This window comes from Canis lupus, chromosome 25 (assembly GCF_003254725.2).
Source record: "Canis lupus dingo isolate Sandy chromosome 25, ASM325472v2, whole genome shotgun sequence".
Classification (NCBI taxonomy): domain Eukaryota; kingdom Metazoa; phylum Chordata; class Mammalia; order Carnivora; family Canidae; genus Canis; species Canis lupus.
Window position 1 is genome coordinate 47,228,302 of NC_064267.1, and position 23,983 is coordinate 47,252,284.

Below are 23,983 nucleotides of genomic sequence, written 5' to 3' on the forward strand. Positions count from 1 at the left end.
CCGACTGAACATTTCGTTTCAGATCAAACACTGGGCGGACTTTGCCTACCAATTACACCGAAAGATAAGCTGCCACAACATTTTGAGCCGTGATGTCACCCAACTAAGTGCCTGGTGTCCCCGGGGTAACCAATTTTCTCTTTTAAAAATTATTCTTTAAGGGGCTCCTGGGTGGCTCAGGGCATCATCCCGGGGTCTTGGGATTGAGTCCCGCATCGGGCTCCCTGCATGGAGCCTGCTTCTCCCTCTGCCTGTGTCTCTGCCATTCTCTCTCTCTGTGTCTCTAAGGAATAAATAAACATCTTAAAAAAATTATTATCTAAGTAGGTGCCACACCCAAGCTGGGGGCTGGAGCGCACGACCTTGGGATTAAGGGTCATCTGCTTGGGCCGTCTGTTCCACCGCAGGAGCTAAGGGGGCGACTGAACTTCCTAGTGACTCTGGCCTCGGGGCTTCTGGGCGTCCCCGAGCCTCCAAGTGCGCCCCGAGCCCAGCGGCCTGGGCCTCACCTGGGAGCCAGGGAGAGATGCGCTCCCCGCCTGCCTGCCGCACCTGGAGGGCTGCATCCCGACGAGTGCCCCGGGATGCGGGGGTGCTGCGGGGCCCCCTAAAGCGTGAGAGGCCGCAGGCCCGCCCCGGGCCCTCTTACCTTGGGGAAGGCGTCGGGCCACACGGTGGGGGAGCCGTGGTTGAGCAGCGCCTGCACCGTGCGCTGCGGCGCGGCCTCGGGGGCGCAGGCGGCCGCCTGCAGCGCGCGGGCCAGCGGCGAGGCCCCGCCGTAGTCGAGCGCGCCCGGGTCGGCTCCGTGGCGCAGCAGGAGGCGCGCCAGCCCCGCGCGCGCGTGGCCGCAGGCCTTGTGCAGGGGGCTGCGCTCGTCCTCGTCGCGCGCGTCCGCCGCCGCCCCGCGCCGCAGCAGGAGCGCGCACAGGTGCAGGCGGCGCGCGCGCTCCTCGGGCCGCCCGGGCTCCCCGCTCGCCGCGCTCAGGGCCGTCTCGCCGCGGCCGTTCCTCGCGTCCACGCGCGCGCCGCGGCCCAGGTAGAGGCGCGCGTGCTCGTCCAGGCCGCGCTGCGCCGCCACGTGCAGCGGCGTGTCCCGGCCCGCGCCGCCCACGCGGTGCACCCACGCGCCGTGCTCCAGCAGCGCTCGCGCGCACCTGCGGGGAGGCCGGGGAGGGCGGGGCGGGTCACCGTGGGGGCCCGGGGCGTCCCCTCCGCGCGCGCCCCCCCTCCCGCACCAGCCCCGCGCGCTCCCCGCGCCCTCGCCTGCGCCACCCCTGCGGGCCCTTGGCTCCCTGGAGGGCGGGGCCTGGGGGTTCAGGCTGAGCTGGGGGCGGGGTGGGGGTGGGGTGGGGGGGCGCGACGTTGAGCTTGTGCGCCCCCCTGCCCCGCCCGCGGGGTTACAGACGGTGGACGCAGCTCGCAACCTTGGCTAAGGGGCCGCAGGTGAGAGCGCAGTGAGAGCGCACCTGCAAACCCAGCAACTGCGCTGCTGGGGTGACCCCAAAGATGCAGACGCAGGGAAACGCCGGGACACCTGCACCCCGATGTTCATAGCAGCAATGTCCACGGTAGCCACACTGTGGAAGGAGCCTCGGTGTCCATCGACAGATGATGGATAGAGAAGCTGTGGTCTGTGTATATACATGGGATATTCCTCAGCCATCAGGAACGACAAATACCCACCATAGGCTTCGACGTGGGTGGAACTGGAGGGTGTGATGCTGAGTGAAGTAAGTCAATCCGAGAAGGACAAACATTATATGGTCTCATTCATTCGGGGAACATAAAAAACAGTGAAAGGGAATAAAGGGGAAAGGAAAAAAATGAGTGGGAAATATCAGAAAGGGAGACAGAACATGAGAGACTCCTAACTCTGGGAAATGAACTAGGGGTGGTGGAAGGGGAGGTGGGAGGGCCGTGGGGGTGACTGGGTGACGGGCACTGAGGGGGGCACTTGACGGGATGAGCACTGGGTGTTATTCTGTATGTTGGCAAATTGGACAGCAATAAAAAAATTAAAAAAAAAATTTTATTTGGGCAGCTCGGGTGGCTCAGCGGTTTAGCGCCGCCTTTGGCCCAGCTTGTGACCCTGGAGACCCGGGATCAAGTCCCGCCTCTTGGCTCCCTGCAAGGAGCCTGCGTCTCTCATGAATAAATCAATGAAATTCATATATATATATATATATATATATATATATATATATATATATATATAAAGGTTTTATTTATATATTCCTCGGGAATAATAATAATGGCCTCGGGAAATTTGGTTCGCCCAACAGTCCAGTGATGAAGGCCTGCTCCTCCCTCCTTGCCCTCTGATAGCGACTCCAAACGTCGTCAGCCGCTGCTCCCTGTCCAGTTCTCCTGTCGTCTCTGCCAGCCCTGGGGTCCTGCTTCATCCAGACCTCGGGCTCTCTTAGGAGCGGCCACCCAGCCTGCCTGCTGCCCACGAGTCCACCCTGACACCCACTAGGATCTGTTTCTGCAACCGTCCTTCCCCCATATGTCTAGGAAGGAAGCCCTCTTGATGGTCTGGCCCCAGATGTAGTCCTGTCCTGCCTCGGCGGGCCGGGGACGTGGGGAGGGGGTCTTGCTCTGTTCTTTGCCTTTTCCTTGTCACCCAGCTGCTCTGCATTTCAACTGGCCACCCAGCGCCGTGGACTCCACCTCCTTAAGCATCACTGGGGTGGCTTCCTCCCTCTGCTCCCACTGGCACTGCCCTTAAGGCCCACATCATTTCCTTTTTCAAAAAAGATTTTATTTATTTATTCATGAGAGACACAGGCAAAGACACAAGCAGAGGGAGAAGCAGGCTCCCTGTGGAGAGCTCGATGTAGGACTCGACCCCAGGACCCGGGTTCACACCCTGAACCAAAGGCAGACGCATAACCACTGAGCCACCCAGGCGTTCCACGGCCCACACCATTTCTTGCCTGAGCCCGAGCCAGATTCCTACTCTGCCCCCTGCTCCCATCCAACACGCTCCATACCACCCGGAAAGAGCCTTTCCAGCCTGAATCACACATGCGCCAGCTGAAAAGCCAAGGGCTCCTCCTGCCCACTGCAGAAAGCTCGGCTCCTCTCCCCCAGCCCCTCTCCCCGCCTCCAGACCCAGGATGCGGCCTGCCCCAGCTCCCCTGGGCCTCACCTTTATTTCCTGGCGCTCTATCCTGTGCTTCTATCCTGCCTATGTGTCGTTCTTAGAACACACCTGCTGTGTCGTGCCCTCACGGCTTTGGCATGCTGCTCTTCCTGGGGTGCTGCACCCCATCTCACCACGCATGCATTCCTCACTTCCCCTCTTCTTCCCCTCTGACGCCTTCCCAGTGCCGCCAGCAGAGGGTCACACCTCTGTATGGTCATATTCGGGCATTAAGTGCCCGGGCATAGCATTTATCACACCATGTTTCAAATGTTCATTAGCACATCTGACTCCTAAGACTGGTGGCTCCTTGAGTGTTGAAATGTTTTTGTTTTTTTTTCATCTCTGTGCTTGGTGCCCGCGGCAGAGCTAGCCCACAATTTGTATTCCCTGAAAGCACGTTGCACGAACGCAGCTCGTTAATGAACATCTTTCAAGCTCTCCTCCGGGCTGCTGCTGTTTCTCCTGTTATTTACCTGGCCGGGCTCCGAACGAGATCACCCACTTTCCAGGCTGGAAGTTGGTGTCCTTAAATCCATTCGTATTTCTACCCCGGGACTCCCAGTATTTTAAATCCTGTCTATTTCTCCAGCCTCCCTATCAGCAGTATCTGGAGAAGTGGTCTGTCTTGGGTGAAAAATCTTTACAAACAAGTACAATTGGATGTGAAATGTCCTTTGGGACAATAACCAGCTAAGAGAGGATGCAAATTTTACAATCAGAGTGCTTCAGAGCAGCTTCCTCTTTGCCTCTCTGGGAGGCATTTCGAGCAGTGCAGCAGGAGGTTAGAAATCAAGGGTTCTGTCTCATTTTGCCGCTGAGCCTGTGTGTGCTCACAAACAATCACAAAACATTTCCTTCTCCTATTTTTTTTTTTAAAGCAGCCCCGCCTCTCCAAAGAAGTCCCCCGGGAAATACAATCGGGCTCTTTTGCACGTCCAGAGCCTAACTGGCTGATGGCCGGGTTGCTGTTTGCAACAGGCATACCCTTCAGAAGAACCAGGGCACCCACCCACCCTCTGGAGGGCTGCAGGTGCCCTTTTTCGTTTTTAATGAAGAGCTTCTAATTGGCTAAGCCTTGGCACTTCCTTCGAGCAGGTAATGATGTAAGTCGCAGACCACAGGTGTGAGAGAACTAACACAAACAATTGAGGGAGGCAGATGTCTGGTGGCTCACACTGGGCAGTCATCAAAAATGAAGGTGTGGGAGCCTGTTTAATGGCATGGAAAGCTATTTGCGGTGGTTATGTGAAAAGATTAGGTACAAAACAGCAGTGAACAGCCTTGTTTTTCTTAAAAAAGAAAAAAACAGCAGACACATACAGGCACGGAGAGAAAGCAAGCCCAGGAGCATACAGGCCAATGTGTTTACCTATGGATGATGGGGTGAGGGGTGCTTTTATGTCCTCTTTCCTTGCCTGTATTTTCAAAATTTCCATAATGAATCGGCGTTAGAGAAGGGAACATCTAGAGAGGCCCACTATCACAAACCCATCCCCCGCCGGCCGCAGCAGTTTGTGGATTTTAAGAACGTCAGCTGAGCTTTCCAGGTCCCCAGAACGTGCTCCAAGTTTCCATGGCTCTCTGTCCAGGTGCAAGCCACCATCTCAGAAAGTATGTATGGCCAGTACCTCCGAGAAGGAGAACCTGAAAGAGCGGGCAGGGGCCGTGAGAAGCGGAGCGGTAAGTGATGACAGTCTTGGGGCACCTCCCGGACCTGGCCTGTGGATTCAGTGTCTCGGGTGGAAGAAGAAATGGCCCAGCGAGGAAAGCACCACCCGAGCTTTTGCTGGACTGTGTGGGCCACTCGGCGGCTTCGGCTGAGTCCTTTCCTTCGGGGCAGCTTCGGGGAGCAGGTTTCCTACTCTCCTGACGGGCGAATCAGGAAGGCCCGGGGCCGGGGTGGGGCCATCACTGTGGGGAGCCAGGGGTATAAGCCCACCTAGGCGATGTCAGAACCACTCGTCTCTATCTTGCAGGGATTAAGGAGACACTGTGCTGTCTGAACGGCTTCCGATACAAAGCAGCTTGGGCAAACACTAACACCCCCCATTCCTCATCGCCGTCTTTGATCGTGGGGACAGGCCCATACAGGGGCCCGGGGTTCACAATACATAGAACACGAGCTTGAGCCAAAAGGCAGGAGTTAGTAGAGATGAGCCTATCAAAGGCTGTTGACTTCACGTCATCTTAACTTATTTCTAAGTGGGGAGCCCATGTCCCACACACGGCTCCCACCCTGAGGCCTCGCGTGGTCACCTCCCAGGTGTGGAAGTCCACACCAGTACTTGGGCTTTCCTGCCGTTTACTCGCTCCGTCCCGGTTGACAGCACCTGCCAAGCCTCCCTGCATCCCGTGAGACAGCGCCTGCTCAAGGCTTCCCTTCATCCGAGCTGTCCTCCCTCCTCCTCGTTACTCGGTTTACACAAGGCCCTCAAAAGTGGGATCTCACAGCCCCTGGACATGAGCTGAGAGGTCCCGAGTACTTGATTTTAACATTTATTTTTAAAAAATGTTATCTGCAGATTTTGCAACAACTCTGCACTCTGGGTGGCATTTGTGGGTGGAAAAATTGAGGCTTAGAAGACCAGTGACTTGCATAAGAGCCATAGAGCCAAGTCTTCCTCCCCTGGCTCGAAGCTCTCAGCCATGCCACCCGCCGGCTGCCTCTTCCTCCTGGTATCATCTGTTAGGCACTCTCTCCGTGCCAGGCACTGTGCGAGGCATCTTCCAGAAGTTATTTCTGGACTCTTCTGTTAGTGCTTCATGCATTCGTTCACTCATTCAGTAAAAGGGAACACCGTGCGTGCTGTGGACGGTACTGTCCTCAAGGCAGGGAGAAGTGTGTGCTGTCTGAGCACTTCACGAGAATTTCTACACAGACTTGGGGCAGGACCCAGACGGAGGGACAAGGCGAGGGAGGTCATCGGCCTTGTGGACTTGGTGCTGCGGGGCGGGGACAGCAGCCTGCTTCTCACCCAGGCGTGCTAGCACCTCTGCACGCGAGATCTCATTCTCCCCAGCTGGACTCAGTTTTTGAGGTTTGGGCGATGATCTCGAGGGTAGGGACGTGGGTGATGACGGTGAGCCCACCCACAGCCAGCACATCCGGCTTGGGATGTGAACTCCAGTCGTCACTGGATAATAGCATGGTCCAGCCACCCCCCGACACCGGACCGAAGGAGCGATGCGACAAAGAGGAGGCACTCTCCAAAATCACGTGAAATTCAAGATTCAGAAACATCACTTAATCTTCCTCGCGGGGAGACAGGGCTTCTAGGCACTTCGCTGGTGTGTTAAGCATCTGCCTCCTGAGCAGCGTTTCCTATCGCCGGGGGCCGCCGGAGCCCTCGGACAATCCCGGTGCCCTTCACCGTCCTCCTTACACGACTGCTGCCCACGACTGCTGACAGGCAGAGGGGGTTTCACACCAGATGATGTGCGCGGTGAGTGTTATGAACCAGTCTGGTTGGATCATCATTGCTGCTATGTTTCCTCCTTACAGCTGACATGCAGGCTGATGGGCTGGAGACACGTCCCCAGGGTAGGGTGGCCGGACCCCCAAGGCCAGGTCCGTGGGAAGGGGGTGGGAGCCACCGTCTGAGCGCTGGGCGAGTGCCAGCCTGTGGGGGGCAGGGGCCACGGGGAAGAGACTTGGGAGGAAAATAGAGCCGTGTTTTCTAATGAAGCCCTTGCAAGGGATTTCCCTCCCGGGGTTAGACTCCCCAGCTGGCTCCGAATGAAGGACGGGGAAGCCACTGCCCCAAGACTTTGATGGAAGAGCAGTTCCACTTTATTTCCCTGGACCTTCTGCTGAGGCTCTCCTTCGGGGACCTGCCACCCGCCCCTTTCTGTTCTGTGGTTTCTTCTCTTTCTTCAGGGATGCTAAGCTGTGAGACTAACAGGCATAAGTGTTTACAATCGAAATGGCTGATGTGAACGGACAAATCCTTAAGGGTAGGGGGAAGATTGAGAGAGAGATCGGCCGGCCATTCCCATCCTTATGGTTTCTCTTGGAGCTATGGCCACCACTTCAGTTTTTTTCTGAAGTGATCGATGGTTGTGGCTGTGATGATATTTTGGGCAAATTCTCCCCAGATTGCAAGCGAAACCCTGCATCTTGGCAAACAGAAATGATTGAAGGAGCACAGTGGGACGTCAGTTCCACTGTTTGCCTCCCTTGCCCCTGCAGCAGTGTCTGACTTTCTAGAAGCTTCACTTGTGTCCCTTCCTCAACAAGAAATGGACAACCTCTCTCTCCTCCCCTGGTCCCAATACACTGGATGAGGAGGAAGGCCCAGAAACATCAGAATGATGAGCAGAATGAAGAATAGGCAAAAGAAGAAGGAAAAGACTCAACTCCCCTTTTAAGGAGGGGTAGGAATAAGGTGGGAGAACTTTGAATCGGATGAGAGAAAAGTTTTATGTGTGTGTGTGTATATATACGCACGAATGCATGTATGGATGGATTTTTAAGGTGAGGGAAACTTTGCATACAGAGGAATGCACAGGTCGTAAGACTACAGTTCTATACATATTGACAAAGGAATACACCTGTGTAACGTCTCAATCAAGACGTAGAATATTTCTTTTTTTTTTTAAGATTATTTATTCATTTGAGAGAGAGAGAGAGAGAGAGAGAGACAGTGTGTGCATGTTTGTGCAAGCAAGCAGGAAGGAGGGGCAGAAGGAAGGGGGGGAAGCAGGCTCCCCACTGAGCAGGGCCTCCATCCCAGGACCCTGAGATCACGACCTGAGCTGAAGATAGATGCTTAACGGACTGAGCCACCCAGGCCCCCCCAAGACGTAGAGTATTTCTATCTCTCCAAGAAGTTCCGTTGTGTTTGCCTTAAGTCATCACCCCCCACAGGCAACCTGGTTTCTGATTTCTCTCATGGTTGAGTCTTGTCTTTTCTAGAATTTTCTCCGTTTTGGTGTCTGACTTCTTTTGCTCCGCATGATGCCTCCAATATTCATCCTATTGTTGCATGTGTAACATTCGTTTTTATTTCCGAGTCATATTTAATTGAATGGACATACTACGACTTTCAAATTCCCTCCTCTACTGATATGGACGGGTATTTGGGTATTTCTGGTTTTTGGCTCTTGTGAATAGAGCTGCTATGAACATCATTGTGTAGGTTTTCTTGAGGACATATTTTCTGATTTCTCTCGGGTAAATATCTAGGAGTAGAATTGCTGGCAGGTGTATATTTAACTTTAAAAGAAACTGCCAAACATTTTTTATTATGCCCTCCCAGCAACAACGTACAAGAGTTCTGCATTCTTGCCAAAGTTCAGTATTTGTCAGCGTTTTTGACTTTAGCCATTCTATTGGGTGTGAAAGAGTAAGTTTTTCTTTGTGGTTTGAATTTGCATCTCCCAGATGACTAATGATGTTGAGCACCTCTTCATTGGCTTATTGGCCATTTGTATGTCTTTCTTGAAGTGTTTGATCAAGGCTTTTGCCCAGAGGGTAAAGGTTTGATTTGGCCTGCATTACCTCTTTTCATTCCTGACAATGAGTTGTAGATGTTCAAATAGGACTTGACAAGTGACCAGAAAGCTGACAAATACGCCTGAGAGGCCATCCAGGGTCAAGGAGGGGGCATAAACTTGTGATGGAACTAGTCTGAAAGGTGGTGGCTAGAGGTGAACAGAGCTACTTCCGGACTATACACAGTTTTTGAAGAGAACTTAAGTGAACCAGGGAGAGGTCATCGTTCAGCACTTGTCTTTATAACAAGACTTGGCTTTTGACAATTTCCACTGTGTGCCACCTCACTAGCAAAACGCGGGCCCTCGATGAGCCTTAGTTTCCTGATCTGTAGACTGGGGATAACCGTGCCTTGCAGGTCTGCTGGAGGACTGTAGGCAGTAAGACAGTTGCAAGTGCTCAGGAATGGGTGATGTTCTGCACAGAATCAGACCACTCGATGGGGTGACACCTTGCTTTCTGACACCTTGCTCTTTAGTATCCTTATGATGCCTCATAATTCCTTTTGGGTCAGGCCATGTTTTTTCCCCTCTATAAATCACTCACTCATCTAGGGTGTGGAAAGAGCAGACAGTTTTCTGGATGATGTATCAATGCCTGTGAGCCTGGCACCTTGTACAGGTAGGTATTTCTTCCTGTTATCCGGTGGAGACTTTTGGGGCTGGTGTGAGTACTTTGAACAGTTATCCATGCTTGAACCTGAGCAGAAAGTGCCTTTCTTGCCTCAGGAAAGAAAAGTAATACCCACGTTCTCTCTGCTCAGATTTCAGCCTGCCTGGTCTGAGCTAGAAAAGCATTGTCTCATGACTTTCTTCAACGATTTTTAAGGTAATTAGCTGCTTTCACAGGTTCAATGCTGGCTTATGATTTTTTTTTTTTTATCAAGTTCAATGAACCTACCTGGGGCCAAAAAAAAGTAAACATGCACGCACGCTTTTTACAAATATGTTCATGAAGGAAGCGAGTCCTCCTCACTTCTGTTTAAGTCAAGATAACTTTAGATGAAAAAAAGAATCAGGACTTTCCTAATTCTTTTCTCATTTTAATTATTTCAGAATTTAAAAAAGGGTCAAGGAGAGGAGTCTGATAATAAATAGGGCGAGGCTGACATGCAGGCTACTAACGTGAAGAGAGTAACTTTACTGGAACTTTTCTTTTTGGGAAAATCTCTTCAAAAGGCTCCTAGATTAAAGCTTCGATATCCCTTTTTGTGTGTTGAATTCTGAATTCTGAAGCTTGCTGGTTGGAAGGAAGCACAGATAATTTTTCTTTTTTAATCCCAGGAACTCAGAGACTCAAAGGTTTTAAAGTCCTGCACCCATGGTGAATTGCTGACTAAAAGGGGTTGGAGCAGAAGTGGGTCCCTAGGTGTGGAGACCATTGTCATCAAGAGTAAGAAAATGAAATGGCTCTGTATGTAGGTCAACGACCCCCTCTCTACTGTACGGTAAAAAAATTAAGGATGACCTAAAATCTACTATGTATAAAAAGATTCTGGAGAAAGTAGCTCTTTCTTGTCAAAGTGATAATATGTTTATACTACCTGAAGCCAGACCTCCTCGGAGTCTAACTTTAGGGGGACTCTTTAGAGCTGAAAAGCTGTGGTCGAAACCCCAAGCCCTTTCTGACATCTATTACCTTTTTATCCTTCAAGGTAGTTGGCTATGTTATTGTAGAGGTGTTCAATGGAATCTGCCAGCATTTCCCATTATAATCATTGATATCGAAGGGATTCTAAGTCAGCTGTTGCATGGTTCTGCCTGAACTTCTGGTATATTCATCACTTATCTCAAACTTTCCCCCAATCACCAGGATTTAAATAAGTCAAGACTGTCAAATGAATTCACCAGGGAGAAAGATTCACATAGAGAGACACGTAGAGGCAGGAGAGAAATGAGAAAAAGAGGAGGAGGAGGATAAAGAGGAAGACAAAAGACAAGAGATTTAAAAAGCTCCACATTAATACAAAGGCACTTTAAAAGTCCTTATTAAGAAATGTTCTGGACTTGTATGATTTCTGAAAAACTAACTCAAGCCAGGAAGTTACTTTCAATCACACAGTGTATAAGCTGTGGCTCTAATGGTCTGCATATACCTCAGCTCTTCATGATATCCAAATGTGAGCTTGTTGGCTTATTGGAAGAGCTATTGATGGGATTCACAATAATTTGTACTCTGAGTAGGTGTTTCTATCTCACTTCTTAGTAAAAAGCAATATTTTTCTGATGTTGTAAAGTGGGAGGTTGGAGCCTAAGGTGTGAGAAGCTGACTCAGTTTTAAAAACTCTTTTTATTTTAAAACTATTTTAGATTTATAGAAGAGTTACAAAGGTAGCACAGAGAATTTCCAACTGCCCCTCACTCAGCTTCCCCTAAAGTTAAGCTAGGAAGTGGAGAATGCCTGCAGCTGAAGATAAAAATGGATCACAAGGTTTGAACTTAGCAACATGATTGGTAAACACTGAATTGCTTGACTTCTCAAAGGGCCTCTGCGCTCCTAGACTGGGGCTCATGAGGGGATCCCAGACAGAGCCCAGTGGACTCCCAGAATTGAGGAGGTGGATCTAGGATTCTGGGGAGGCCAAGGCACGTAGTGTTGGCAAGGTGAAATACTGGGCAGAGAGTGTAGTTACAGAGAAAGAACTTTCCAGAGGGTCCCCTTGAGTATGCATTTGAGTACTGATTAGTGCATATGTGTGAGGGAACTGGTCGACTGGAGGAATAGCCCCCCCCCAAAAGGATTAGAGGGAATCATGCCCATAATATGTTCAGGTTCAGGAATAGTGCCTGTCCTCATCAACCAGAGTGTAAAACCTCATAAATAATGGGCCATGAGGACACCTGCACCCCAACGTTTATAGCAGCAGTGTCCACAATAGCCAAACTGTGGAAGGAGCCTTGGTGTCCACTGAAAGATGAATGGATAAAGAAGATGTGGTATATGTATACAATGGGATATTCCTCAGCCATTAGAAAGGACAAATACCCACCATTTGCTTCAATGTGGATGGAACTGGAGGGTTTTATGCTGAGTGAAGTAAGTCAATCAGAGAAGGACAAACATTATATGGTCTCATTCATTTGGGGAATATAAAAAATAGTGAAAGGGAATAAAGGGGAAAGGAGAGAAAATGAGTGGGAAATATCAGTGAGGGAGACAGAACATGAGAGACACCTAACTCTGGGAAATGATCAAGGGGTAGTGGAAGGGGAGGTGGGCGGGGGGATGGGGTGCTTGGATGACGGGCACTGAGGGGGGCACTTGACGGGATGAGCACTGGGTGTTATGCTATATGTGGGCAAATCGAACTCCAATAAAAATATATACCCAAAAAAGCCCCCTGACATTCTTTAAAAAACCTGACAACAACACACATATGGAGAATTAGGTATACATGTTAGGGATTTATTATTTATCGAATCCCCTAGAATCACCATAAATATATTTCTATATATATGAAAAAAAATAATGGGTCATGGGTTACAGTACTAAGAAGGGTGTTGTCTCAGTAGTGGGGAAAAAATTAATCTTAGACTAAATACTGCTCTGCTCCTGCCTAACAAACTTTTAAAGCAAGACCCAAAAAGATTATAAAGTATTTCAAAGTAATTTTACATTCCAGAGAAGAGATCAAGAATATGGATAGGGATACAAAAATATCCAGCACCCGGTGAAATAAACAAAGAAAAAAAAAAACTCAGTCAATTAAAACTGACCTAGATGATAGAATTAGTGGATAGGTAAAACACTTATTACATCGATTTTCATGTTTGGGAAGCTAGAGGAAAGAGAACATATTAAGTAAATGTGTTGGTCTTCTAAAGTTGAAAACCATGTCTGAGATGGAAAATACACTGGATGGGAATAATGGTAGAGCAGGTATTTTAGAACAAAAGATAAACTAATTATAGAAGAAAAAAATGAACAGAGCATCAGTGAGCCTGTGGAGCAAGGTCAAATGGTGTCATATACGTGTAATTAGGGTTCCTATAAGAGAAGAGGGGATCATACAGAAAAAATGTGATGAAATATTTGCCAAAACGTTTCCAAATTTGGTGAAAAGTATGAGCCTACAGATCGAAGAAACCCTCTGAATCTCAAGGACAAGAAACATGACATTGAAATACATTATTATCCAATTGCTTATAATCAGTGATAAGGAGAAAAGATTTAAGCTAGGAAGAGGACATTATTACAAAAGAACAAAGATAAAGAAGACAGTAGATTTCTCATTTAAAAAAAAAAAGCAAGTTGAAAGACAGTGGAGTTATGTCTAAAACACCAAAAGAAAAAAACTCTGCCAACTCAGAATTCTCTACCTAACAAAGCACCTTTCAAACACTCAGGTGAAATAAAGACTTTTTCAAATATACAGACCCTGAAAGGATTCATCACCAGCATATCTTCACTGTAAAAAATATTAAAGAAAGCCCTTCAAGCAGAAGGAAAATGATACTAGATTAAATCTTTGATTTTCAAAAAGGATGAAATAAATTAGAAATAGGAAATAGGAACTCCCTGGGTAAACCTAAAAATTTTTTTCTTATTATTTCAGTATATTTAAAAGATTATTGACTAGGGGTATCTGGGTGGCTCAGTGGTTGAGTGTCTGCCTTTGGCTCAAGTCATGATCCCAGGGTCCTGGGATCAAGTCCTGTATCGGGGGCCCTGCAGGGAGTCTGCTTCTCACTCTGCCTATGTCTCTGCCTCTCTCTGTGTCTTTCATGAATAAATAAATAAAATCTTAAAAAAGATGATTGACTATTAGAACAAAAACAGTGATAATTCATTGTGGGACTTATACGTAGAAGTAAAATATGTGATACCAGTAGCACAAAGGCTAGGAGGAGAGAAGTGGAGGTATATTGTTGTACTCTATGTGTAGTAGTATTACTTGAAAGCAGACTGGCAAAGTGAAGATGTATACTATAAACCAAAGCAACTACTAAAATAACAGAACAAAATGTTGTATAGGATAAGCCAAAAAAGGAGATGTAATGGAATCACGAAAAAAACCTCAATTAATATAGAAGGTAGAGAAAAAGAAGATAAAGGGAACAAAGAATGGATAGCAAAGATAGCAAGATGTTCGATTTGAACCTAGCCATATCAAAATTACATTAGATGTAAATGCTTTAAGCTTCCAATTAAAAGGCAGAGACTATCAGATTGGATTTTATTTTATTTTATTGTTTTTTTAAAAAAGGATTTTATTTATTCATGACAGACACAGAGAGAGGCAGAGACACAGGCAGAGGGAGAAGCAGGCTCCAAGCAGGGAGCCCCACGTGGGACTCGATCCCGGGTCTCCAGGATCACGCCCTGGGCCGAAGGCAGCGCTAAACTGCTAAGCCCCCTGGCTGCCCTCAGATTGGATTTTTTAAAAAGATCCAATTTTAAGCTGCCTACAAAAAATCCACTTTAAATATAAAGACACAAACTGAGGCTGGCCTTCAAACTGTTGTCAGGAAGAAACAGAATTTTAGGGGTGCCTGGATGGTGCAGTCAGTTGAGCATTGGACTCTTGGTTTCAGCTCAGATTATGATCTCAGGGTTGTGAGATGCAGCCCTGTGTTGGGCTCCTCACTCAGTGGAGAGTCTGCTTGATTTTCTGTCTTCCTCTGTCCACCCACAAGCACTCTCTTTCTTTTTCTAAAATAAATAAATAAAGCTTAAAAAAAAACCCTGGAGACCTTCAGTCCATAGTCCCTAAGGAATTGAATTCTGCTGATGACCATATGAGTTTGGCAGCAGATTCTCTTCCAGTTGATCCTTCAGATGAGACCCCAGGGCTTGGTGATGTCTTGGTTGCAGTCTTGTGAGTGACTCTGGAGTAGAGAACTGAGCTAAGCCATTCCCAAGCTTTTCACCCACAGAAAATTTGAGGTAATAAATGTGTGTTGTTTCAAGTCTCTAAGTTTGTGGTGATTTTTTTAATGGGCTCCATGCTCAGTGTGGAGCCCAACATGGGGCTTGAACTTGTGACCCTGAAATAAAGACCTGAGCTAAAATCAAGAGTTGGGGGTTTAAAAGACTGAGCTGCCCAGGCTCCCCTGTGGTGGTTTGTTATGCAGCAATAGCAAACTAATGCAGTTAGAAAAAGATATGCTATGATAACACTGTTCAGAAGAAATCTATATTCACATCAGGCTAGATATATTAATATGAGACTAAGTAGATTTTATTTTTTCAAATTTACTTATTTTATTTTTTAAAGATTATTCAAGAGTGAGAGAAAGAGAGTGAGCATGCAGGGTAGAGAGGGGCAGTGGGAGAGGGGGAGAGAATCTCAAGCAGACTTCACACCAAGTGCAGAGCCTGACATGTGGCTGAGATCACAATCTGAGCAGAGTCCGATGCTTAACCAACTAAGCCACCCAAGTACGCCAAGGCAAAGTAGATTTTAGAGCAAAGAATGTTACTGGGTGTCATATGCAACTGATGAATCACTCAACACTACCCCTGAAACTAATATTACATTGTCTGTTAATTAACTTGACTTTAAATAAAATCTAAAAACACATCTTTTCATAGAGGTCAGTTCTTCAACAGGTCATAACTGCTAAACATCCATGTACCTAATAACAAAGCTTCAAAATATTTGAAGCAAAAACTGATAGAACTGTAGAGAGACAAATCCAAGATTGTAGTCAGAGATTTCAACATCTCTCAACAATTTGTAAATCAAGTGGGCAGAAAATCAGTCAGGTTATAGAAGACTTAACACCATTAGGCAACTTGACTCAGTTGACATTTATAGAATACTCCTCTCAACAACTGCAGGATACAAATTCCTTTCTGGTGTACACAGAACACTTGCTAGGACCAAATATATTTTGGATAATAAGACTCAAATTTAAAAGGAGTAAAGTGATACAAAGTAAGTTCTCTAATCACATGCAATTAAATTAGAAATCAATACTAGATATCTGGAAAATACCCAAATATTTGAAAACTAAATAACACACTTCTACACAACTATGATTCAAAGACAAAAATCAAGAGAGAAATTAGAAAGAATTTAAAACTGATTAAAAGTGAAAATATCACATTAAAATTTGTGGGATTTAGCTAAAGTAATACATAGAGGGACATATATAGCACCAAAAGCCTATATTAGAAAATTAAAAAGAATCATCAAATCAATGACATTAGTTTCTATCTTCAGAAATTAGAAAAAGGAGAGCAAACGAAATTCAAGAAAATCAAAGAAGGGAGGGTAATAAAGACCATAGGGGAGGTTAGTGAAATGGAAAACAGTAAAACTTGGGAATGTTAAGTATGATAGGTAAATTAAGTTTTTAAAAATTTCACCTAATGGTTTTCTTTTTACGTACGTTTCTTTTTCATTTTATTACGGTGCCAAAGAAAGCCAAAAAAAAAAAAAAAAAAAAAAAAGAAAGAAAGAAAGAAAGAAAAAGAAAAAGAAAAAAGAAAAAAAAAAAGAAAAAAAATGGCTTAATCTGAGAAGCACTTTAGGTTGGTGTTTTATATTTTCAAGTATAGTGCATAAAGAATGTGTTAAATGTAACTGTTTACACGGATTTCAATTAGACATAAGTGTATAATAAAGCCTTTGTGTATTTATAAAAACAAACAAACAAATCAATAAAATCAAAAGCAAGACTGATCAGGGAAGAAAATAAAGGAAACAATATAATGAATTTGAATATGAATGAGAGTGGTGATACTACTCTAGATTCTACAGATTAAAAGGATAATAGAGAACAACTTATGCCAATGAATTCAACAATGTAGATGAAAGAGCTAAGTCTCTTGAAAGATACAAGCTATCAAAGCTCACTCAAAAAGAAAGAAATATTTCAAGTAGCAAACTATAGCTATTACAGAAATTGAATCAATAGTTTAAAAACCTTCTCACAAAGAAAACTCTAGACCCAGATAGCTTCAGTGATGAATTCTACTAGACATTTAAGAATGAAATGATAACAATTTTTATACTAGCTAGATATTACAAGAAAAGAAAATTATGGACAAATACCTTTCATGGACATAAATGAAGATTAAAAAAATTTTCCATCTAATCCAAACCCAAGAATTTATTAAAAAGGATAATACTCTAGATGGAGTGTAGTTTATCTCAAGAAGGCAAGGTTGGTTTAACATTTGAAAAACAATCACTGTAAATCATCATATTAACCGAATAAAAAACCACACCATATGATCATTTCTAAATGTGCAGAAAAAGCATTTGAGAAAATTCAATATCCATTCATAATACAAACTCTCAGCAAGTCAAGAATAGAAAGTAGCTCTCTCAATCTGAAAAAGTTCATCTATAAAATCCAATGTTTAATATACTTAATGGTGAAAAACTTAATGCTTTCCTCTGAGATCAAGAATAAGAAAAGTTTTCTGCTCTTTACCACTTCTATTCATCATTGCACGGGAGGTTCTAGTCAGTGCAATAAAGCCAGAAAAAGGAATAAAATGCATCAATTGAAAAAGAAGTAAAACTTTATTCAAAGATCACATGGCTGCCTACATAGAAATCTTATGGAATTCACAATGAGTTAGGAGAACAATTAGAGAGTTTAACAAGGTGAAAGCCCTGCAGGATTTTTTTTAAAAATAGAAATTGACAAACTGGTTTTAAAATTTATATGGATGGGCACCTGGATGGCTCAGAGGTGGAGCATCTGCCTTCGGCTCAGGGCATGATCCCAGAGACCTGGGATCGAGTCCCACATCGGGTTCCCCACAGGGAGTTTGCTTCTCTCTCTGCCTGTCTCTCTGCCTCTCTCTCTGTGTGTCTCTTACGAATAAATAAATAAAATCTTTAAAAAAACAAAAAAATAAAATTTATATGGAAATGCAAAGAGCTGGGGTAGGCAAAACAACTTTGACAAGGAGCAATGCCTGAGACCTTCTACCTGACTTCAAGAATTTTTTTTATAGAACTATATAGTATTCAATACAATGTGAATTGGTGTTAAAATTGACAAATAGATCAATGAAATAGAATAAAAATATAAGGAATGGCTCTGTCATGGAGCCCTGGCAACCTTGCGTGTATCCACATAGGCCATGCAAGCAAAAGTCTTGAACCACTGCTGATCTAAGTCTTGGCAGGCCACCCTGTGATCTTTATGGATGGGGATCTTATAAGGTGCTGCTGTAAGACCATTGCCACTTGCCTCCCTATCATGAGATAGTTTGTCAGCATCTTTTGGGTACTGATGAGGTTTGGGACTTCCTGCCTTGCCTCCTCAGAATAGAGCTGCAGACTATAAGGCCATTCGGCTGAGGTCTATAGTTGGCTGCTCGGCCACTGGATGTCCTACGACTCATACTGTGAATCATCTAGCCCCTTTCATTTAGAGATGTCCTTCCTGGTGTGTGGGATGAGGAGTTGGCATCTTTGACTCTTCCTCTTTTCACTGTGTCTGTAAGTGATAAATGATCTGAATTTAAGGGTGGCTTTTTGGGTCTTTACTAGTTGAAACAGTCAGACCTTGTCCTGTCCTGTGTGTACATGACAAGAGAGTCCAGAAAGAAATCCACACATGTATATAGTCGGTTGACTTTAGACAAAAGTACAAAGGCAGTTCAGCAGAGAAAGGAAAGGCTTTTTGACAAGTGGTGCTGGAACAATAGGACATCCACATGCAAAGAAAAAAGCTTCAATCCATACCTCATACCGTATCCAGAAATTAACTAAAAATGGGTCACAGACTTAGATGTAAAATATACAATTATTAAATTTATAGAGGAAAATACAGGAGGAAATGTTTGTGATCTTAGGTGGGTTAGGCAAAGATTTTTTTTTTTTAAGATATAATAACCCAACGTAATCCCTAACAGAAAAAGAAATTGATGAGCTAGATTCCACCAACATGAAGAATTGCTGTTCTTCAAAACACACTTTTAAGAGAAGGAAATATAATCCATAGATTAGAAGATAATATTAACAAATTACATGTCTGAGGAGGGACTTTTAGCCAGAATATATAAAGAAATCTCAAAATTTAAGAAGAAAACAACCCAATTGAAAAACATGGGCACAAGATTTGAACAGGCTCTTCACTAGAGCAGATCTATGGGTATCAAATAGGTACAGGAAAAGATGCTCAACGTCACTTGTCATTAAGGAATCTCAGATCAAAACTACAATACTATACTTCTACGCACCCATCAGAACGACCACATGAGTGACCATACCAAGTGCTACCGAGGATGTGAAGCAGCAGAACCCTGTTGGTGGGAACGTGACATTGCACAACCACTTTGGAAACCAGTTTGGCAGTTTCTTAAAAGGTGATCTTTTAATCCTACCATACGGAACCAGCCCTTCCAATCCTACGTGTACATCCAGGAGAAATGGAAGCAAACACCCACACAAAGGCTAATTCACAAACCTTCATAGCAGCTTTATTTGTAATAGCCTCCACCGGCAACAATCGAACGTCTTTCAACATATGCATGGATACACGCACATAAAGGGTGGTATTTCCACTGAGCAATGAGAAGGAGTGAATCATAGATCCACGAAAAAAATATGATGAATCCCAAGTAATTACGTTCCATGAACGAAGCCAGGCAAAACAGAAAAGTCTGGCAAATTCAGAGGAAATTATAGCGACAAAAAGCAGATCGGCGGGATAATGGAAGAGGAGAGAAGGAGAGAGAGCAGTGGGGCAGGGGACCTTCTGATGGGCATGGGTGGGTGCGCTGTCTTGATCCTGGGGATGGTTCCAGGAAGGCCTACGTAGTTCCAGATTTACCGGATTGTGCACATGTGCAGTTTACGGGATGCCAGTAAAGCAGAGCAAAGCTACTTAAAAATATATATATTAGAATATTGTTTCCTTCAGACACTCTGAAGACGCGGTGGCCCTCGTGCCTTTCTGAGTCCCTGGTTTCCTCTCAAGTGATACTGGAAGGTGGTGCCCCTGCTTGGGTGGGTCACCCAGAGCCCTGTAGCCCTGCCTGCCTGCTCTTAACATGTCATTTTATTTTAATCCTCATCCCAGGGAGAGAAGGCCAGGGAATGTAACCCCCAGGGCCTGGACTAGGCAGTGTCAGGATGACAACAACAAGCTGAGAAGCCCATGCAGGAGTCCTGTGCCCCTCCCCGCCCTCCTGCGCCCCCGGGGGCCCCGTGGGGACAGACCCTGCCGGGGCCTCAGAGCTTGCAGGACGGGGCTGGGCCGGCCCAGACTCCGCGGCTTCCAGTGGGACCCCGAGGCCCCGCCCGAGGAGCTAACCATTTATGTCACACTGTGACAATTATTCTGCATAAAATTATCATTAAAAACCCTAATTTTTCAGCCTCCAACCCCGCCAGTGGCCTTTTAGCATTCTTCAGCGCCGGCATCTGCAGGCCTGTGATCACCGCGCTCATTACCTCGGTGTGGCGCCTCCCGCCCGCTCGCAATCAAGCGCTAATTACACCCTCCCGGGGGCCGGGGCCGGGGCCGGGGATGGGGCCGGGGGCCGGGGGCCGGGGACCGGGGGTCGGGGACCGGGTCCGGGGGTCGGGGACTGCGGGGTCCGGAGACTGCGGGGTCCGGGGCCCTGCGCGGGGAGGAGGAGCCAGTGCTCCCCGGGGGCGTGGTGGGGTCGGGGTCCGGGGTCCAGGGGTTGGGGTCCGGGCGCCGCGGGGTCCGGGACCTGCACCGGGAGGAGGAGCCAGTGCTCCCCGGGGGCGCGGTGGGGTCAGGGTCTGGGGTCTGGGGCCGGGGACCGCGGGGTCGGGGTCCGGGGATCAGGGTCTGGGGATCGGGGGTCGGGGGCCGCGGGGTCCCGGGCCCTGCGCGGGGAGGAGGAGCCAGTGCTCCCCGGGGGCGCGGTGGGGTCGGGGTCCGGGGTCTCAGGGGTTCGGGATCTGAGTCGCGGGGCAGGGGCTGGGGCTCGCGTAGGTCCGGGTTCCGGGGTCCGGGGTTCAGGGTCGGGGCCGGGGCAGGGAGGAAGGGCGGTGGCGGCCCGGGGCCAGGCCGGGTGACCGGGGCTGGGGTGCACCGGGGCGGGGGTGCAGGCGGGGTCCCGCGTGTGGGGGCGGGGCGCGGGGCCAGTTGGGTGGGCTGCGGCGCGCGGGCCACAGGGCCTGGGGGCGGGGTCCGGAGGTGGGGAGGACAGCCCCGGGGCGGATCCTGGGCGGCGTGAGGACGCGGGGTGTGCCCGGGTCCTGGGGGACCGGCCCAGGCTGGGAGCAGCGTCGGGGCTGCGGGCTGCGCGGGCGCAGGGCCTGGGGGCGGGGCGGGGCCGGCTCTGGGGTCGGGTCCGGGGTCGGGTCCGGGGTCCGGGCCCCCGCCGCGTGTCCTTACCCGAGCGAGGCGGCCGTGCGGCACAGGTGCAGGGGCGCCAGGCCCTCGGCGCTGAGCAGGTCGGGGTCGGCGCCGTGCTGCAGCAGCAGCTGGGCGCAGGCCGTGTGGCCCCCCAGGCAGGCCTCGTGCAGGGCTCCCCGGCCTCCGGGGCTGGCGTCGGGGTCCGCGCCGCGGCTGAGCAGGTGCTGCACGCAGGTGGTGTGGCCGCGGGCCGCGGCGATGCACAGGGGCGTGGTGAGCTCGCGCTTGTACTCCAGGGTCCAGAGGCCTGGGGGAAAGGAGAGGTAAAGTGAGTGGGGGGTCCCTTGAGGCCGAAATGGGGTGAAACCACCTCTTAGAAGTAGCCACCTCGTTGGGGTGTAGATGCATCAAGATGCACATAGACTATATAGAGGTATCTTAGATGCAGACGGTTGGGACCAAGAAACCCAGGGAAACCCAGGGAGTTCCACAGATAAGGGGAGGTGGATATGTATCTCCCACCCCAGGCAGATGGACGTGGGAAGACAAAGGTAGAGAGGGGCAGAGAGAGATCTTGAGGGGAAACCAAGCGTAGGGAATGGGAAGAGAAGAGTCACCCGGCACAGGAGAGGCACCCGGAGGAGAGGGAGATGGAGCCGGCAGGGGGAGTAAAGGAATAAAGGGAGGTTAATAGGGCCGAAACTGAGCCAGAGGGATTGGAAGGTACGGAGAAGCTAGAGGTGCCAAATATAGGGGTGACTGGGGACTCCACGGGGATCTGAGGCCCAGCAGGTGGATGGCGGGAGAATGTAAGCCAGGAATTCACATTTTCCAGGCTCTGAATTAGGGACTGCTTGGGGCAGGAAAGTGCGCTGTGGATTTTTCTGGAATCCGGCTCTCTCCCGTTGAACCCCAAACTTAATCCCTTTATCATTAACAGGAGAAGACAGCAGACAGAACAAACTGACCCGCCGCACCAAGGTTGCTCAAGGAAAGGCCTTAGAAAGTTTAGTCCTCTTGGAAGCGCTGGGTTTCAGAGGCTCTCTTTGATGTGGTGTCCACATTCAGCACAATTCTGGTTTGTTTCTTTGCGCTTTTTAGGGGTGTGTGTGTGTGTGTGTGTGCGTGCGCGCGTATAGGGTTGCTCTTTCTTGGTGGATGAATGGAGCAGGTGCTATACATTGTACTTGTCTGAAAACTTTGGGCTTTCAAAAGGCCCGTGGAAGGTTGTTAGCGGCCAGGAGCGCTCGTGGAAATGGGGGAAGCAGTCCCTGGTGAATACACTTCAAGGGACAGGATTTCACATGGCAGGAATGCCTTCTGATAATGATGGAAGAATCGATACCATGGCTGTAATGAGCTGCAGAGGAGACCCTTTTTACAAGCCACCTCCTTCCTGGGACCCATGCTGAGCAGGTTTTGAAAGACCACTCATAATTACCTACCTGCATGTGGTGCGGGGTTCCAGCCTGCCCCGAGTCCCTAAGGCCCAGCCTGAGGGTTGTTGTGCACTTGGTGGGGGATGTGGGGCCTATTGTCCTGGCCTTGGATGATGGTGGCTGGAGGGCCTGGTAATGTGGGCCTGCACGGATTTGTTCTCCCCTTCCCAGTGAAGCCCAGGTCTGATTTGGAGGGGGATGGATGCATAGAGTCCCTGGTGACAGCCGTGGTCTACATTCCTACGGGGGCCAGCTCCTGGTTTGGACTGTCCTCATTTTCCCGAACCAGGATGTCTACCTACTGGTGAGTGGGGGGCTAGGAAGGAGGTGCTCCCTTCCCCAGCTGCACACCACGTGCCCAGCCTAACTGCACCCACCCCAGTAGCTCTGTTCACCCACCCTGGATTCCTGGGACTTCCCATGGACTGAAAGAAGAGGTCTCTGAGGCCCTTGGGTTCAGCCATGGCTCAGGGCCAGCCCTCCTGTCCAGGTCCTGGGAGATGGTGACCAGCTGCCACAAGGCCTTCAGGAAAACCTGCCTTGTGAGGCAGCTGTCTGGAACAGAACGCCTGAATCAGCTGCCTATAATCCCCACTCCCTGGCCCAGGAGGAACAGGGACGGAGGATTCTCCCCATGTGGCCCATCCCTCTAAACATCAGCTCCTCGTGCCAGCGCTGTCCTTGGACCCGAGCTGGGTGGGGCCAGTGTTCCCTCCTGGATGTTCTTAGGTGCTGGCAGACTGGCACTGTGAACCTGGTGTGCCAGGGTACCCCCTTGCCCATGGCTCCCTCCAGGGGGAATGGAAACTGGCCACCAGGATGTCTCATCCTCAGATGAGAGACAGTGCTGCTGCCAAGCAGTGTTTGGTCATTTCTGCTGCTTGGGTCATCTGCAGGGACAGTGGGGCGGCGGAGCAGCAACGAGCATGGTATGTGGCCATCCCGAGCGTCACCCACCCTCTCTTCCCCATCTGCAGGGAGGCCACAGGCCAGCGCTGGCTCTCAGGGCTGCCCCTTCCCAGCAACGGCTTCCCGCCTTGGTCAGCATGCCCCAACTTTCTGCGGTTCCGGCGTGCCATAGAAAACCAGCAGAGCTCAGGGGTGGAAAGAGTAAGGTGGAAAAAAAGGAAGGAGCCTTTGGATTCAAACCCTGGGTTAACGTTAATACATATCTGAAATTGCAACATTTGAGCATGGGTGAGTGTGTCCAGGGCTGGGAGGCAAGTGTTTAAAAAAAAATGAACATTGCTCGAGCATTCAGGCAGTTGGCATTCTTGATCGAATCACCACCCAGCTCCTTGGAGGAATGTGTGCCCCTGTCTGGGACAGATGAAGGAGGGGAGGCCCAGAAAGGCTCCGGGACCCCCTGAGCTGGGGGGTGCTGTGGCCCAGACCAGAACTGCACTTGCCTTCCAGGAAGCCCCCGCTGCCTCACTGGTTGCTATGGGCTGCTTAGTCCTTTGACAGTTTGGGGTTTATTTCCTTCCCCCCGTGTAGGTATAAACAGGATGATGTCCGTTCTTTGGAAGCCGACCTTCCGCATTCTTTCCCTGTCTGAACCCACAAGTCAGGCACATGGGACACGGGACATTGGCGGTTGGCCCGCTGACCACAGTCTCAAATCCTTTTGGGCTGGCAGAGGTGCTGTGGGTTC

General features: G+C 48.7%; 1 protein-coding gene across 1 annotated transcript in view; it reads right to left on the reverse strand.

Moving 5' to 3' along the window:
• The window catches only part of ASB18 (ankyrin repeat and SOCS box containing 18), a 61,323-nt gene that overhangs the window by 17,795 nt on the left and 19,545 nt on the right, over window positions 1-23,983 (reverse strand). The window contains exons 4-5 of the mRNA XM_025463553.3: window positions 20,930-21,197; window positions 650-1,154 (exon numbers count right to left, since the gene is read on the reverse strand). Of these exons, the coding sequence (XP_025319338.1) occupies window positions 650-1,154; window positions 20,930-21,197 (773 nt within the window). The remainder of the gene's footprint in view (window positions 1-649; window positions 1,155-20,929; window positions 21,198-23,983) is intronic.